This window comes from Artemia sp. Qi Xiang Cuo, chromosome 10 (genome assembly GCF_049724085.1).
Source record: "Artemia sp. Qi Xiang Cuo chromosome 10, ASM4972408v1, whole genome shotgun sequence".
Taxonomy (NCBI): domain Eukaryota; kingdom Metazoa; phylum Arthropoda; class Branchiopoda; order Anostraca; family Artemiidae; genus Artemia; species Artemia sp. Qi Xiang Cuo.
In genome coordinates, this window is record NC_142803.1 from 24,958,258 (window position 1) to 24,977,595 (window position 19,338).

The following is a 19,338-nucleotide window of genomic DNA, read 5'->3' on the forward strand; positions in this document are numbered from 1 at the left end:
TATCCCGTTTTCCTAAACATGAGTCGATGGTTTTATCACCACCCAAGAGATTCTTACAAGAGTCTGTAAGGTTTAACCCAAAGCCTATAAGTTTTTATAGAAGAGGTGGTCAAATTAAGTTTGGAGGAGGGTTATTTTGGCTGAAAATTAGATATTCTCGTTCCCTTTCTATTTTCTTTTCACACACATGAACTTTTCTCATTCATTTATTATAGTTAAATCAACTTATTCATTTAAAGAATCGTTAATATCTATTTTTTAAGTCTTATCTATCAAAAAATCACAGAAATTTATTAAGTTTTGCAAGCATTTTTATCCAGGACACTTAAATCACATCGATAGTTTGAGTTTGGGAAAGTTTAACCTTACCATTTTATTACACTCTGTCAAATAATTTACAGCTTTTCGAAATAAAAGAGGGCGTCTTGACTCTGGTTATGGACCTGCCAGTTGTGTGTGGGCAGACAGGATTAAACATCGAACACGCTCTGTTTGAAACTGTGAAGCATCAGTCTCTGACGGTAGAAGATATCAAGCAGCAGCTTGTAGATGGTGCTATGGATGGACAATATTTTACACTTCATGTGCCCACTCATCTTTTGACGCTTATTTGTCTCCTTGATTCTCCTTGGAATAAATTTAACTGTGATACAGTGCATCGGGTTTAATTGTCTGAAAGAGAGGCCCAAACCCCGTCACAGTGTTTTTCAGTTCTTGGTTGCCTCATATCCACCGGAAACAAAAACTTGGGATTGTAAAGAAATAGTTGAGTTTGCTTGTCCGGTTTGCCACATTGTCCTTACCAAGGATGAAACCGATAAAATACAACACGTTCAGAAGAGATAATTGCAAATCCTTTATAGCGGGTCCATTCTACCTTACTTCTTTTTACCTAAAATAATTTAAACCTGAATCCCTTTCTTACCGCTGAGAACAATTATGCAAAAAATTCGGCGCCTCCCACCTCCACCCGCACCACTCCCTCGGAGTCCGGCCCACAACGGGTAGCGCGCGCAGATCTCGTCCCCCCCCAGGTAAGTGGGGGACAAGTGGTTGTGGCCCTGTGTTTTAAATATTGTACTTGTCTATATTGTTTTTATTCTTTAGTTTATTTTATACTTACGAATTTTTTTCAGAAAAGTTTCTTATAAATCTCAAGTGTTTTTATCATTTAGTTTGTTTATTCTGACCAAGCTTTATCAGACACCTTTATTTTTCTAATTTTGAATAAGGGAAATAATATTTGTACTTTGCCCACAAGATCTATGTCTTGTGTTTGAATTAAATAATTTGAAATTTGACAATCGATAATTATTTGAATAAGGTATCACATGCCTATTTCATACTTATCTATTGATAGTGATGAGATATTTGTAATACTATTATTTATATTTATGAAAGTATATCTATCCTGTACATGTCATTCCAAAAGGATACTGTTGAAAATCATGAATACAATGAATAAATACATTGATAACCTCACCAAAATTAATTTACAACTGTCAGCAGATGATCCTGTTGATTCTTTGCAAATTTCTTGCTTCTAGCATTGCGTCTTCCATTACGAAAGGTTTCTTATGTCATGGAGTTCTCTTAGTTTTACGCTAGAAACCCCTGATGTTGCGAGGGATGCGCTCAACTTGGAAACTTGGCTGATCTCTAAAATTCAGGCTGTTCTCAAAATTGGGTTTTTAACGTAAATGCAGATCCTAAGCAGTCCTCTATTAGTGTACTACAAAAGATTTAATTTTTTGAGCAGCTAGCACTGTATGATGGCATTCCCAAATTTCTTCACCTCGTATTGTGATGTATTTGCAAGACTTAATGTTTACATTTGGATTCGGGCCCATTCATATTTTTCCGCTATGGTGGCGCTATTTGCAACTTTGATCATGTTCTATAGGTTTCACCCGGTACAGTTTATTGGTCAAAAGTAAGATATAGGGCAAACCCATACCAACCAATGAAATTTATTCTCGTTATACATTTTGACTTGAAATTTCGCCAAAGTACAAAATTTTAGAGGAGATTTGACTATGATATAAGGAGCCGGCGACTTTTGGATAAGGTATATTTTGAAGTAAGATTGAAAAAAAGAAAGAAATGAAGGATCAGGAGTTTCTAGTGCCTGGTATTTTTTACTTGTTTAGCTGTAAATATTAAATGCTTATTTTAAAATCAAATTGCCAGTTTTTCCCCGTCGCGGATGCTTGCGCGATATAGTTGACTCGAGTAGGCTAGCCATCTCCGGGGTAATCAAAAAATTTCTTTCTAAAGAAGGGAAATTATTTCTTAGACCAAACTGCATTTTAGTTTACAAAAATAAAAAAGGTAAAAATGGGTTTAATTTAAATAAAATTTGATCCCACTCAGAAGTTATGCTGTGTAAAATTCGAGAACAAACCTAGAACCGGTTATTCTTGTATCTGTATTAAAAGACAATTAGCTTATACTCAATGAAAAAAAATTGGCAGGTGACAGAATACATGAGAGTTATGTAATTTGGGCTATATATTTGCATATTAGGGGGGGGCTAAAGTATTTGGACAATGTGAAATTAAAAAACAATTCTTATTTCATAATATGCAGAGTAATTGCAGGTAATAATTTTTGCATGCAGACTCTCTATATTTTAACCCCACCCCCTAGTGTGTAAACATATAGCCAAATTTGTTTCTAAAGCATTATATTTTCATCCCTTTTTTTTTTTTTTTAGGAAACTGCCTAACTTTACTTATTGAGTGGGGCGGCTATAACAGAAAAGTACTAACCTGTTTTTTCTCTCTTAACCCGTTTTTTCTCTCTTGAGTTTTTAACCGGAGAAAACATTTTTCTGCAATTCGAAAATCGTTTCCTTTTGTAACATGAAATATTTTAATTACATACGTACCAGAAAAAAGTAATTGAAATTTGAAATGCTATTTTTAAGTCAATAACCACTAGGTTGTTTTCCCCGTCAGTTAAGCTTGTACCATATTGTTGCCTAGCTTTTTTGGGGGTGATAGGTTTCTTAGTGCAAAAAAAAGTATTTGTTGAAACATTCGTACCACAACTTCAGAAACAGATCATTGCTTTTTAGAAATATCTAGATTTAGAAGTTCTGACCTCAAACAATGTTTTAAAGAGGGATTGACCGTATGTGTTTCAGTGGAAGAATCTTTTTATTCATCTCAAATCATTTTCAAAAATGCAAAAATCACCTTTGTATCGTAAAAACTTGTTTACTTCATAAGAAGACAAGCATAGACGATATTGCGACATGTTATGCCTGGGACGCATCAAAGTCACGTTTGTCAACAAAAAAACCGAATTTCATTAATGACCAAGGCCGTATCCAAGCGGGGGGAATTACAGCGTTTGAATCTCTGCCCCCATTAAATTTTTGTCCTACTCGCAAAAAAGTAACAAAAATTTTATATACTCATTTTTTTGTAACTCCTCCCCCCCCCCGAAAAATACTCTCATCCCCCCCCCCCTTTTGTAAATCTCAAGAATATGCCTCCATAACTGTCAAATCTCTGGCAATTCATGAAGATTTAGTGGGGCACAACGTAATTTTCAAAATCCAGGGGGGCAATTTGTCAGATTTTTGATTATTTAATGAAAATACCAAAAAGGGCGTTTTCCAATAAAAACAACCCAAAAAAGGTATTTTTCAACATACAGGAAAGACATATAAAATTCGCCCAATTTACGCCACTGTAGTCAGTTCTCAATGAGTCAGGGAACCAGAAGCGTACTTTTGGAATGGAAGCCAGTCTCCCCAAGGGCTACAAGAATCAGATAGAAGTATAATCTCACAATTCTTATTATTAATTTTTATTAATAATACATTTTTTATTAATAATAAAATATAATATATTTTATTATAATTAATAATAAAATAATATAATTTTATTAATAATAAAATTTATTATTAATATTATAAATTTATTATCAATACACACCTTTTTAATTTATTAATGCAATTACTTCATTGAATGAAATTTATTTGTTAGCTTAGACCCATATGTAAGGTGGGAGCTCTCGGGAGTGTGCCCAATCATCCAAAAAATTCCTATTTTAGGGGGATTCGGGTGCTATCTTTTTCATTGAAATCATTTATTGGTGTTTTTCCTATCAATTAAGGTTTCCCCCTCTCTAATGTTTTACCAGTTCTGATATAGGATCCTCTTTGTTGGTTCCTCAAACTATTTAAAGGTTTTTAATTTATTAAGAGGTTATTAAAGGTATTAATTTATGATTATTTATATTATCTTATATTAACTTATCGGAAAACTCTTTCCATGGATCTGGCACTGTATTGATATGCTACAGACCAGAGAGTATTGGTAACTCATAAGTATGAAAAGTGGCGCTAGAGTCAACAAAAATCAACGCTATCTATTGTTTGGCGTTTTGTGGCAGCTTTGAGTTTTGTAGTCGTTTGCTGTGAAAAACTGAGATCAGACACTATTACTAATTACCTAACCTTTACCATTATATTTACTAATATATCAATTAAATAAATTTTTCTTAATCTTATACTGATATTTGTAAAGAACGTCAAATGCTAGATGGCGTCAATGTTTTTTTCATCGATACTAGAGCCAGTTTCTACTCTTACCTTCTGTTCACTAAGACAGGTGTGTTGCAGAAAATGCAACACGGTGTTTTCAGCACTGCATCGTCGCAGCGGTGAAACTGCAGACTCAGTTGAAATCAAAAGTTGCATTTCATAGAAAAAACATTGACGCCATCTAGCATTTGGCGTTCTTCGCTATTATGGTCCTATATTTCAAATTTACCATGATCTTTCCATTTGGTCACTTTTTCTGCATATAAGTCAATAAATTCAATATTTATATTATAAGGCAAGAATTGAAGGCAAAAAGGGGAAGACAAAACCTAAAAAAAAAGCAAAACCAACTGTAACTACAAAGAAAGCGGCCAGAGTACTGCCTGTTGAGCATTTGGTTGACATAGATGATGAAGTTGATTTACTCTCTCAGCAGCTGGAAAAGATTGAAGTAGCGGAAACAAAGAAAGATGAATCTGAAGGTAGATAAAATACTTTTTAATATATGCACAAACCAAATATAATGGGAAACTCATAACAAAACAAATAATTTTTCTTTGGCAGCTAGATCAAGTCAAGTTCAGCCATTTTTTAATTCGATTAGCAGATGCATTCAATTTACGAAAATGTAGAGGAGCAGGGGGAAAAATGTATTTTTCGAAATCTAGTGGTGGGAGAGGGGGCAAAAGGTATTTTGGAAATATAGGGAGGTATATAGGGAAATTAGGGAATACCAAAAAATGTATTTTTACAAATTCACAATTGCCTCCGCCTCCTTCTCGACGCCCCTACCAATAAGAGAGCAAATTAGTGCTTTATCAGCAAAATACAAAATATGTAGCAATGTAAGGAAAAAGAACCAAAAATCATTACCAGTGAAAAAAAAACAGCCACAAATAAAAGAGCACAATTGACACTAAAATGAATATAACTACACAAAGGGGAAAGACAGAAATAAAAGGGTACACATATTATTTGTTATTTGACCTTATAAACTGGGTTATTATAATGCTTGATATGTAACTTGTCATGATTTTTCTTGTGTCTCTCTGTTATTACGAATCAGCCTTTGGTTTTCTTATCGAACATTTCGATTCTCTTGGGAGGGGTTTTCTCTGTTAGGATGACCTGAAAATATATTATTGTTTATGTTGGTTTAATTTTGAACCATTGCCAACGCAGAGACATAGATCCCAGTAAATTTGCAGGTGGCACAATAATTTAACTAGGATAAAAGTGAAAATGTCATTTGATGCCTTTTTTTTATGTTCTTTCATAATACAATAATTGCTTCTGTCACAAATTGTATCTTGAGCCCTTAAAGGGGCCCCAAAGGTTTTTTATATGAATTATGAAAGAGCATCAAATGATGTTTTCACTTTCATCCTAGCTAAATTATATGGCCCACTGCAAATTTACCTTGAACTTTACACCCCTGACCCCTTAATATGTAAATATATACCCTGAATTGGAATTTACCCTGAATGGTTGACGGCAAAGTTTCGAATCGTAATATTCACCGCTATTGTTTTTTCGATGACATTTGAAAACTTGAAACGGTAGTAAACCGGTTTGAATTGAGATGCCTAATAAATGAGGTGTGAATTGTTATAAATTAGTATTTTGGAATATATTACTCTTGAACAACTTATTTATAAACCAGTGATATATTTTTAACCACTTTTCAATAACTTAACTAGTGTTGATAACTCTTTTGTGTGGTTACAAAATGAAATATCTTTGGGGCCCATCAAGGGTTTGAGATGCAATTTGCGACAGAAGCAATTGTTTTATTATGAAAGAGAATAAAAAAGGCATCAAATGACATTTTCACTTTCATCCTAGTTAAATTATTGTGCCACTTGTAAATTTACCTAGATCCCCTTGTCTGCCCTTCAAAGTCTGTTATTCAAGTTTGTTCAGAAAATAATCACAGGGAGGTGAAAAAGTAAAACAAAAATGTCTTGGGAAGACTAAATTTTTATTTAATGGAAGTTTTCCAGAGGTGCACATGTTGTTCAACTTTGCATCAATAGCTAAAGTTAAATTTTCTGAAAAAAGAAACATGAGACTTGCACTAGTTTAGTTTCAATGGAACTTTTAATTTAACTTAGACATCCTGTCATCAGCGTCACTTCTTGGAAATTTAGGGGAGGCGGACAAGATATATTTTTCAAAATCTAGGGAGGGGGGTAGTTAAATTTTTTTTTCATGAAAATACCATAAAAGGTGTTTTTCCAGGTAAATACCCCAAGAAAGTATTTTCAAAATGGGGGTGGGAGGGGTGGAGGGGCAGCTCCCCCTCCATTTGACAGCCCCAGGATCCAGTCCTCTTTTCTTAAATACCAGCTGAAAAAAAATGGTCCTGGAAATGGACTATTGCAACCAATCGGGAATAATCATTATTATGATTGAGACTGGTCAACTGAATTGATGATCAAATCCTGCTCGACATCGCTGATTTACATAATAATTAAAGAAATATCCCACTTTTCGGTTTTAATAGGCTTGGAAATTTTTTTCTGTCTATGGGTTTAATCTTGCACCATCGTCAATACAGAAAAAACGACCCTTTGTCTACACTTTAAAGTCTATAATCCAAAATTACCTACAGAAAAGTCATTGGCAGGTTTCCTCCTTTTAGCGCATTGATAATTTTCTGGTGAAGCATATTATACATATACAGATATTTGTACTACAATAAACAAGAAAAAGAAAGAAAGTGATACTTTAAATAGAATATAAAAGAGAATTTAAAAGAATAAAGCTTTTAAAAACCTGGCACTATGTTTAAATGTGCTAAATATATATCGCTAGTTAACTATTTGTTCAGAGTAAAAGAACATTGCAGATTAGTATAAAAAACCCATTAAATTTGTGGTTAAGGATTGTGTTAATAACTTTTGTTAGCTTATCATACATTTGATAAACAAATTTTTATAGGCAAGAAAAAAAAACACTAAGATTTTTTTGCAAGGAAATACCTTAAACCTTTTTTTTTCTTATTTACTAAACTAGCTAACCCTTTGCGCGTTGCTGTGATCTCAAAAGAAGGACATTTAAGAATCCTCTCCCCTGGAAAATACTACATTCGGGCAAACGTTCCTTGCGAACCCCCCCCCCCTGCGTTTTATTAACGATCATATTTTCAAATTTAAAATATTTGAAAATCCCCCCCCTGATCCTGCTAATCCCACCTTATAGGAAAGCTCTCTGTAATAATCTCCCTAGACAATTCCCCTTCACTGGGAAATCAAGTACATAATTGGAAAAAAAACACGATAATGCACTGAATCAACAAAGACAAACACCAATCTTTTTGAAACGTCATGCTTTCCCCAATTGTTAATCCCAGCCAGACCGGATAAAGTTGTCCTTTGCCCTACATTTATATAAATAACCAAAATAATGTATTTTGTTTACATATGCAGTGACAGAAAAACATATATAAATCAAATTTATCATGGAAAATTCCTCCCCCACCCCTGGAAAATTTTACCAGGTTTAAGATGACGATAGTATTCTTAAATTCAAAAGATTCGAAAAATTAGGTTGAATTCAAAATTAACAAAACCGTTGGATAAAAGATTCGGATAATTTATTGAAAACGAAATTTTGTAATTTCGGAAGTGTCTTAGATGACAGAACTCAAATTTGATTAATCTGATAATTGAATACTCATTTTCCCTTTGTTCCTATGATAAGGCTTCGAGTTCAAAATTACCACCCCTGGAAAATTTTACCAGGTTTAAGATGACGATAGTATTCTTAAATTCAAAAGATTCGAAAAATTAGGTTGAATTCAAAATTAACAAAACCGTTGGATAAAAGATTCGGATAATTTATTGAAAACGAAATTTTGTAATTTCGGAAGTGTCTTAGATGACAGAACTCAAATTTGATTAATCTGATAATTGAATACTCATTTTCCCTTTGTTCCTATGATAAGGCTTCGAGATGTGAGGTCGAAATATGGTTAGTTGTTTCTATTTATGTAAAAAAAATTGTTTTCTTCAAAGTTACTATATTTTTGTTTTTAAATTTCCATTTTATGTCATGCTGGACTGTGGCCTTGTTCAAAATTTGTATCATCAGCTAAATTACAGATTAGGGAATTACTACGTGATTTTTGAAAGAAACATTTTTCGAATCTTCCGTGAAAATTTCGTATCCCACCGCGTGCAAATTCACATCTCATTTTCTCTTAAATCCTGTACCGTGAGTAATATGTGAAATGTTTAAAATACAAAACAATTAATAATTCTTTCCTTCTAAGAATAATTCCGACATAAATTAAACCTCTCCTAATTAAGTTTAAATCCAGTCTCAAAAAGAAAAGTTCTTACTGAGCAAAAGAGAAAATGAATCTTTATTCTCAGCTACACAAGGAAGATGGTTTTAAATTTCGCTATGGTACTTGGAAATAAGAAAACGCTAGATACAATGTTTACAGGAAATTTAAATTATTAAGAGCAGTCTGAATGTTTAATCATCAAAAATATTTAAATAATCTATTGGATGGGCATTTAGCATAATGAAGCGAGTTTGCAAACATAATTACAAGGTAGCGGCCCCCTCCGCATGAGTTGGGCCAATTCTGAATTAGCTTTTAGCGTGCAGAATCAGGAATAGTTTGATATAGTGAAGAAAAGTGTTTTTTGCGTCAATTTTGTTTGGTTAATTCTTTCATAGTCAATGATGAATTGTCTCTATTGCCATCATCATTATTTTTGAGAGTCAACTTAATGATCAACTTTACCTCTATTTGTCGTTAGTTGAAGTGAAGCACTGTTGTACGCCTATAATGTAAGTCACAATAAAACTATTGCTTTTCTATTTGTGTTTGTTTTATTTATATGTCTGTATCTAATCGCACAGCAGGTAGCTAGTTTGTATGCCTCCGTCGGTAACGTTCCCAGGAATCTGATTTCTTCATAACATTAGAGGTAATTGACAAGGAGATAAATCGAGGAAGCGAGGTTACGCTCCCGGATTGATAGTTGGAGAATTTCTAACCTATTACAATTACGCATTTTATTTTCTCGCTTTCAGCGAGTGACGCGATCGGTACATAATATGTACCGACCGCTTTAATTCATAATATTACATTTATGGCCCCAATCTTTATTGCCACATCTGGCTCATCCAAAATCATTACATTTGGCGCATCTTAATCGCCAAATCTTAAATCATTACAATTCCTCGTTTTTTTTTCATGTCACTTTTATTTCCTTTCAGTTTATTGATTATTTCAGATTCAAATATTGGTTATTTATTTGAACTTTTTTTATCTTTCAGATCATTCTAAGAAAACTATTGACATGTTTGAGTAAGTACTTATATGCGTTTTATAGTGTAGAGGAGTGGTTATAGTAACTATTTTTATATTATTGCAACGCCATCTAAAAATAAATTTCATCTAAAATGGCTTATTGCCATTTGTTTAATTTTTTTACGATTTTGATGGCGCAGTGGTTTTGACCTCTGCTTGGTATTGCGGGACCCAGAGTCGAAACCGGCTGTAACAACACACTGCATGGCCGATGCAATGACCATAGTACTCAAGAAGCGCCGTTAATCCTGTGCATAATGAAATTGATTTTCCCGAATATGTAGTTCCTCTCCCCTGAAGAGCTCCTCTGAAGATTCCAGGAAAAAGAAATAACAAGGTTGATGGTTGGAATGAATAAAGAATGGGGTTTGTCAGCCCTGCTCATGTTGATTTTTGATGGTTTTCTGAATTTTTGAAATTCAGACTCAGTGTTTTATTTCTCTCTAACTTTAACTAACTCCTTAACTGAGTCTTGGCATTTGCTGCATTCAACTAATAAATTTCTTCTCATTCGTTTTTTCTTATCCACGATTTCGACCATTTATAACACTATAAAATATGAAAACTTTTTCTCTTTTGATTGACTTGGAAGCATTTGCCTACGAATAATAATATGATGACTCTGAGCGTGAACTCCTTATGAATGCTGGTGTGTGATATTCTTGTAATTTGATTCGTTTTAGTGAAATTTTTGCGTAAAATACATTTTTTTTAAGTTTTTCTGTCCGAATTGATCTATTTTCATTTGCTGCGAGCTTGTTTTTCATGATGGTTCAGTGGCTACCTTGAAATGTATCAATCGAGAGCTGTTGGAATTATTTTTTTGAGGGGGGGGGGGCAAAACTCCTCCCCCTAAAAAAATCCCCAAACAAAAACCCTGAATATGGCCCAACGGATTATACATCAATCTCTACCCCCACGTTCCCCTTGTCTCGTTCTTAGAACTAATTCTGTATTTATCTGAAGGCTCAATGAGAGTTGGGATCTTTTGGCATCAGAACGCATCCTTTGAGGCATCTCCCTCCATCCCTAACTAGCGAAAATATTTTTAAGGTCTAAACAAATTTCACCATCTTAGGTAAATTCTCTGTTTTCTTTTGCAATTCCAAGAATGTGCATATAAGGGCTTTAAATCACTACAGGGGGGTTTTCTGATTGTTTTATAGCTAGCAAGGGAGGGAAATCTCTCGAAGGGTGAATTTTAAAACCAAAACATCCTCAGCTCTCATTGAGCCTTCAGATAAACACAGAATCAGTTCTAGGGGAGAGACGTGGGGAGGGTGGAGGTAGAAATCGATATATAGTTCCCAGGGCCATATCCAGGACTTTTTGGGGGTTAGTTTTTCAGGGGGTGGAGGGGGGGGTTACAAAAAAACCCTTAAAATGCATCAAAAATATGACATTAATATTTAATCGCTCTTGATTTCTGGTCCATGCAATTATTATGAAAGTAAAGAGTAACTTTAAACTCCAAAATAAGCTAACCTTATTCTGTATAGTAAGGGGGCTACCCCTTCCTCATCCCCACCCCTATCTCATGGTTGCAAAAGCTTCGGGGGGTGTTAATTCGATCACAAAGTGAGAGTTCTTAACCTTTTTTTTACAAGTCAAAAGTGATTTCAAGACAATCATAGCTGTTCTTTTTTATTTCTTTCGTTCTTTTTTAGTTCTTTTTTTAATTCTATATAGTTTATTTATTTTTATGGAAATAATAAGTAATATTCAATAAACACATCAAAGATCATATAAGTAAAAAACTACAAATAAATTCTAATGTTTGTCAAATACTTGCCCTGCAAATTCAATTGAGTTAAAAATCCTTATATTCACATGAATTACACTCTTTTTTAAGGTCATACTATATCATTACCCCCTACTTTCGATAAATACGATTTATTTAACCCATATTTAATACACTTTCAAGCTTGTTTTGACTAGGGACCTCATGAAAAATCAAAAGAATTGTAAGTTCCAGGGCTACTCCTACGTAATATTATTTGCGTGTCTTTTAAATTCCGACAAAAAAGATGTTTTTTGTTTTAATTTCCCTGTCTCTGTTCATTTTTAGCTATGTTTGTTGAAAAGGCTATCATTTGAATGAAATTAAAAGGAGAGAAATCTGTCAGAAAAAATGGGATACGAATTATTGGGGGTTCCAACACTCCAGCGCTCCTTCTCACTTTGGTCTAGAAAAGTTCACTAGAAAATCCATCAAAATGTATCTATAAACCTACATTATGAATCTTCGACCAGTTTAAACTCTCCGTAAAAAAAAAACAAAAAAAAAAAAAAAATCTATGCCTTAGAACATATGTGGCAAAAATACGGGACGGAAATTGTGAGCAAAGATGTTCATAAGATTTTATTTGTACTTATAAGGAAGAACGTATCCAGTATTTCTGTTTAGAGGTGGGAGGTAACAACAAATTAAAAAAAAAAAAAACATACAAAAATTTTTCATTGCCGTCAAAGGATGCTTCTGTTCACCGTTGTCAAACGCTTTGGAATAAACTGAACCAGTTTTCCAACTAAAATAGTACCACAAGAGATTAATTTTTACCATCTGAACAGCAGGTTGAAAATTAGCCATAACAACATTAAAACACGAACTGTTTGCTTTTTGCTTAAAGTTTGTTTGTTTTTTCGTCGCGATCACTATTGTTTTACCGGCAGATTATTCCAATGAATAATATGGGTGCATAAATATTCTTAACGTTTTAAGAATGTTCAAGGTTAATTATTTAATATTTTTTATTTATTTAATGTAAAATAATACTTTTGTTTAGCATTGCCAACTCTTTGAAATAAACAGTACCATTTCTCCGGCTAAAATTTACCGCAAGAGATTATTTTGTGCAATCTGAACAGCAGGTTAAAAATTTGTCGTAAAATTAAGATAATTTTCAATAAACTAAAACTTGAACAGATTTCTGAGTCAGACAAAAATAAGAAAAAAGAAATATCGGAAAATTTGTATTGTAGTTTTTCAAAAAAAAAAAGTACCGAAAACGGTAAAATTACACTGTTTTATGAATGCTGCTTCTGTTAAAAGAATGATTACTTTATACGAATGTGATAGCTAACTAGTTTAATAAGCTGTATGATAATCGTTTGGAAAGGGAATAAGAAACGCTACTTCGGCAATATATTGAGTAATTTCCAAACCGAAGAATTTTATACGTTTCTTAACAATCAGCTCCTCTGAAGATTCGGGGCTACCCCTTCCTCATCGCCACCTCTATCTCATGGGCGCAGAAACTTCGGAGGGTGTTCATTCGATCAGAAAGTGAGAGTTCTTACCTTTTTTTACAAGTCAAAAGTGATTGAAGACAATCATAGTTGTTCCTTTTTATTTTTATATAGTTTATATTTTTATGGAAATAATAAGTAATAATCAACAAACACATCAAAGATCATATAAGTAAAAAACCACAAATAAAGTCTAATATTTGCCAAATATTTGCCGTGCAAAATCAATGGAGTTAAAAATCCTTATAATCACCTGAACTACATTCTATTTTAAGGTCATACAATATCATCTCCCCCTACTTTCAATAAATAAAAGATTTATTTAACCTAGATTTAATACACTTTCAAACTTGTTTTGACTAAGGATCTAATGAAAAATCGAAAGAATTGCAAGTTCCAGGGCTATTGCTATGTAATATTATTTGTGTGTCTTTTAAATTCCGACAAAAGAGATGTTTTTTGTTTTAATTTTCCCGTCTCTGTTCATTTTTAGCTATTTTTGTTGAAAAGGCTATCATTTGAATAAAATTAAAAGGAGAGAAATCTGTCAGAAAAAAGGGTTTCGAATTATTGGGGGTTCCAACCCTTTAGCGCTCCGTCTCACTTTGATCTAGAAAAGTTCACTAGAAAATCCATCAAAATTTATCTATAAACCTAAATTATTAATCTTCCACCATTTTAAAATCTCCGTAAAAAAAAAAAAAAAAAAAAAAAATAATAATCTGAATTAGAACATATGTGGCAAAAATACGTAACGTAAATTGTGAGCAAATATGTTCATAAGATTTTATTTGTAATTATTAGCAAGAATGTATCCAGTATTTCCTTTTGCGTTTCATTTATCCATTGAGTGATTTTTGTTTGTTTAAGTTTTGAATCATGATTTAGCTTTATTTCTGATCATTTTTCGGTAAATACAGCTTTTTTTTTTAATTGAAAACCTTTTTTAGACAATTTTGATTTAGTTTCTGTTCGCATTTTATTTATATTTTATTTTGGTAGGTTTATATTTTTTTTTTTTTTTGGGGGGGGTTTCCTGCATAAAAAACCAAATTAGTTAAATGGTTCGCATCTGATGTGTTTATTTTTCAGGAAATGTGCTGTTAATTAATTTTAAGACATAACAATCATATCGTTTAATGAATGCGTCGAATCTTGTTTTCCTACCTACGCCAAGTACTTTATTAGTCACTAGATCTGAAGCAGCGCTCCCTCTGAGGCTCTGACTTTTAAGACTATCGAAATCTTGCTTTGCAGACTCTTTGACAGATGGCACCGTTCCAATGGACAAATTAGTTCTTTTCTGTTATCATCCTCATTTCAAATGGACATGGTATTTTATGGATATAAAAAACATTATTTGTTATGTCTTATTTTTGTTGTAAAATTATAATTTTTCCACGCTAAGTGATGCTATTGAATCTGGTATCTTTTTTTGTATGAGAATAACACTACCAGGAAAGAATATTGTCGATTTTTATTCAAAATTATCGCTTTCAGTATCTTTGTCGCTCCCTTCTCCTCTTGGAAGATCTCTTTTTTTCGTAAAACAGCAGGTAGTTCCAAATTTTGCTTCAAAATACATTATCTTCATTTAAAAATTAGTGTGTGAAATTTGAGTGACCGTTAAAACTATGATTTTTATCCTTTTTCAAGAAGTGTTTGTCTTGTGACGTTCATATGGGACGTCACATTTGATATTCATGTGATAAATAAAGCACAAGGAGAAAGCGAAATCTCGTTAAAAATCTTGATTCAAGGCCGATTAACTCTTGACTATCTGTTTTTATTTCTAATACGATAAAGAAGATATTGAAATAGTGGCTGTATCCTATTTGTTTTCCATTAAACTCTTTATTTTCGTTTGTCATACCAAACCCAAATTATACTGACGATAATGTATGCAGAAAGATTAAATCTTCAGAAAGGCCGAAAAATGTGTTCTCTACGAAGGCTGGACATCTAAATTATGTTTGTAGGTTGGTTTGGGGAGTGACTATCAGTGTTTTGCACTGATAGATACATCAAATGTATCTATAAACCTAAATTATGAGTCTTTGAACAGTTTCAACTCTCCGTAAAAAAAAAAGAAAAAAAAAAAAAAAAAAAAAAAAAAAAAAAATTAGCAACATATTTGGCAAAACTATGTGACGAAAATTGTGAGCAAAGATGTTCATAAGATTTTATTTGTATTTATAAGCCAGAACGTATCCAGTATTTCTGTTTAGATGTGGGAGGTAACAACAACTTAAAAAAAACATAAAAAAAAATATTTTGCGCATTTTTTGGCGGGGGAGGGGAATTCGAACCCGGTATATACCCCTTTCCTGGATACAGCCTTGCCTATATAATACTCAAGTTTCTGTTGTTACGACTGCAAGAAGTTTAAGGCCTTAAAAAGTACCAAAAAAAAAAATGTTTCAAAACGACACTACAAAACTAACAAAGCAACATCTACAAAATACTACCATCGCTTTCTTCACTTCTTGTTATGACATATACTTTTTATTTACCAGATTAAATAGGCCTACACAAAAATTTTCTTTGACCTCTCTACATTTACATTTAGCCTACAATTAAACAAAATAGAAATAAAACCCTTTTTAATTTTTTTTTTTGGTTCATTTTATTGATTTTTTTTCTCTTCTTTTTTTTATACAAGAGATATGAATTGAAGAAACTAAATTCGCTGTTCTTATATGTTTGATCAATTTTCATACAACTTTCCAGTATCCTAGCCATCCTAGCCAATTGGTTAGCGTGCTACGCTTGAAATGCTTTGTCCATGAGGACAGGGGCTCGAATCCTGGTGTTGCTGGGGGTTTGGAACATGGGTCAGTGGCTTGACTTTGTAAGCTCAGCCAGAGTCAACCCGGCTCTAAATGAGTGGCTGTAAAAATCTGGGGAAGGTAAACAGGAAGGGTATGCGACAGCACAGGATGGCTGCCCCCCTCCGTGTACTTCTTGGTTGAATGGCTGTGAAACTGATATCAGTACCGCAGGTTGGGACTATAAAATGTAGTACCATATTCTTAACCTTAACTTTTATTTGACCTTACATTGACCTTACCAGTATCCATACGTGAAGTAATACCACTCATTGTTTTTCAAGTAAATTTTTATTTCATTCGTCTTTTCTTTTACTAGTTCGACGCAAAAATTCAGTAATGTCAGTTTTTTAAGGTAAAAAATGTATTTTTTTTAATTTTTTTTTTTACAAACATTAGTGCCAGTTTGCAACCGGTTGAATTTACCGTTTATTCTACTTAATTCAGTAGTGGCTGATTATTAGTGGACATCGAAATACAGTATATTCACCAGTTCTTGTTCAAATTTTCTGTGATTTGTTTTCATCAACCCTAATCCACTGTAATGAGTTTTTGTATGGTAATTTGATAATTTGAAGGCCGATTCGGTGCCTTCTGTAAGTGCAAAAGACATTGTTAATTAAGTACAAGCCGAAGTTGTTTGAATGCCAAAGAATGATCGTGCGCCTTGTGCATAATATTGGTCACGTTTGTGCTGCTTCCAAAATAAATGATTTTAAGACGAACTGTTTATTTTGTGTCTTAAAGTTTGTTTGTTTTTTCGTTGCAATCGCTACTGTTTTTGCGGCAGATTATTCAAATGAATGGTATGCGTAAAAATATTTTTAACTTTGTAAGAATAGCAGGCTTATTATTTTTTATTTTTTGCCGTCAAAGGATGCTTCTGTTCACCGTTGTCAAACGCTTTGGAATAAACTGAACCAGTTTTCCAACTAAAATAGTACCACAAGAGATTAATTTTTACCATCTGAACAGCAGGTTGAAAATTAGCCATAACAATATTAAAACACGAACTGTTTGCTTTTTGCTTAAAGTTTGTTTGTTTTTTCGTCGCGATCACTATTGTTTTACCGGCAGATTATTCCAATGAATAATATGGGTGCATAAATATTCTTAACGTTTTAAGAATGTTCTAGGTTAATTATTTAATAGTTTTATTTATTTACTGTAAAATAATACTTTTGTTTAGCATTGCCAACTCTTTGAAATAAACGTACCATTTCTCCGGCTAATAATTGTACCGCAAGAGACTAATTTGTGCTATCTGAACAGCAGGTTAAAAATTCGTCGTAAAATTAAGATAATTTTCAATAAACTAAAGCTTGAACAGATATCTGAGTCAGAAAAAAAATATCGGAAAATTTGTATTGTACAAATTTTTCCAAAAAAAAATGTACCGAAAACGGTAAAATTGCACCGTTTTATGAATGCTGTTTCTGTTTAAAGAATGATTATTATATACGAATGCGATAGCTAACTAGTTTAAGAAGTTGTATGATAATCGTTTGGGAAGGGTATAAGGAACGCTACTTCGGCAATATATTGAGTAATTTCAAATTAAATGGTTGAGAAATCACGCTGTCCGATCCAGCATAAACAATGTCATTAGTCAACTTTCGCTCAAAAATTAACAGCAGAATCTACATCACAAGTTTACACATGAATTCTATGAGTTTGTATTGTTCAATCATGAATGTGATTGTACTTGGGAGGGGGCTCCGAAGGAATATTAGTTCGAGAAACCTGACGTTGGTTGCTTGAAATATTATATATCGATAAGCCACTGACTCTGAGCAACTCCCTGAAATAGGAAATATCATTAGAGCTAAATCGATGGGGTAACTTTCATGGTTGTTAATCATCCAAGGACATCATAATTCTTCCCAATAGACCAAAACGCACTGCCTCTGTGGGCAGATTATGCCAAACACCCCTTCATAGTAGTGGTGACAATTTGGGGAGGGAGTCGTGTCACCCTAGATTTGTTCCCCCCCCTCCCGCTTATTTTGGAAAATGTCCTTATTGGGATAGTCATGAAAAAACAACAAATTTCGTCCCCCTAGATATTGAAAATACTTTTTGAAAAACACTGAAATGAAGTTTTTTATTCAGTGTTTCTTCTGATCTGTTTGAGTTCACTTCAAAAGGTTAGTTGCTTGTCATTTTTTAGCATTGAGGACAGCTTGGTGGAGGTCCTTCTCAAAATATCTGCTTTTTGATTTTCACTATACGTAGACCCAACGCAGCAGCGTCGAATTATTAATGCAAAGCCGCGTATCTCGTATCTCTGTATCATAGACGTATCGACTGTAATTAAAATCAAGTAATTTCCTGGGAATAACTTCAAATAAAACTTCTTTTATTAAGTTTTATTTGAAATAAAACTTCAAATAATTTCCTGGGAGTAACTTCAAATAAAATCAAGTAACTTCCTGGGAGGTTGTAAAGAGGGAGGCTTTGAATAGATTAGGATGAAGCGGGAATCTGTTTAGCTGTATTCGTCTCTGGTGACTTGCTGCTGCGGCGAGTTGTTAGTAGTAGTAGTAGTAGTAAAGGCTAATTACCAGGCAATTCAACGAACTGCGTTCATAAGACAAAAAAAAACTTATTCTTTTTTTTTGCAATTCCAAGAATGTGCATATAAGGGCTTTAAATCACTACAGTGGGGTTTTCTGATTGTTTTATAGCTAGCAAGGGAGGGAAATCTCTCGAAGGGTGAATTTTAAAACCAAAACATCCTCAGCTCTCATTGAGCCTTCCGATAAACACAGAATCGGTTTTAGGGGAGAGACGTGGGGAGGGTGGAGGTAGAAATCGATATATAGTTCCCAGGGCCATCTCTAGGACTTTTGGGGGGTTAGTTGTTCAGGGGGTGGGGTAAAAAAAACCCTTAAAAATGCATCAAAAATATGACATTAATATTTAATCCCTCTTAATTTCTGGTCTGCTATTATTATCAAAGTAAAGAGTAACTTTATACTCGTAATTTAGGTCTTATAACCCTGTTCCACCTCAAATGGACTACTTCCAACATGCCACACCTCTTCACACCAAGTAAAACACATGTTGTGCCAGCATGGTAGTTTGCACCATGCAGGGTGCGCACCAACTGGTGTACACAATTTTTTGAAGCAGGCATCTCCTACATTGAAATCCAGTGCGAACGTAATGACAGCTCATTTTATCAATGAACCTCAACTTTACCTCCATCAAAACCGTAGACTATAAAATTATCATCTAGAAAATATGTTTAATTTGAAATAGTCATAAAAATCTTTCATACTCACGAACGGATCATAATTCAAACAGGATTCTGTATAGGAAAGGGGCTACCCCTTCTTCATCCAGAGGTGCCATTTCAGCTAAACCAT

At 33.5% G+C, this 19,338-nt stretch overlaps 1 protein-coding gene across 1 annotated transcript in view; it reads right to left on the reverse strand.

Annotated features, from left to right (window-relative positions):
• Positions 1-17,732: 17,732 nt before the first annotated feature.
• LOC148947609 (cytosolic carboxypeptidase 2-like) overlaps positions 17,733-19,338 on the reverse strand; it is a 28,683-nt gene continuing 27,077 nt past the window's right edge. Inside the window, exon 4 of the mRNA XM_089095951.1 lies at positions 17,733-17,768. Coding sequence (XP_088952077.1) covers positions 17,733-17,768 — 36 coding nt within the window. The remainder of the gene's footprint in view (positions 17,769-19,338) is intronic.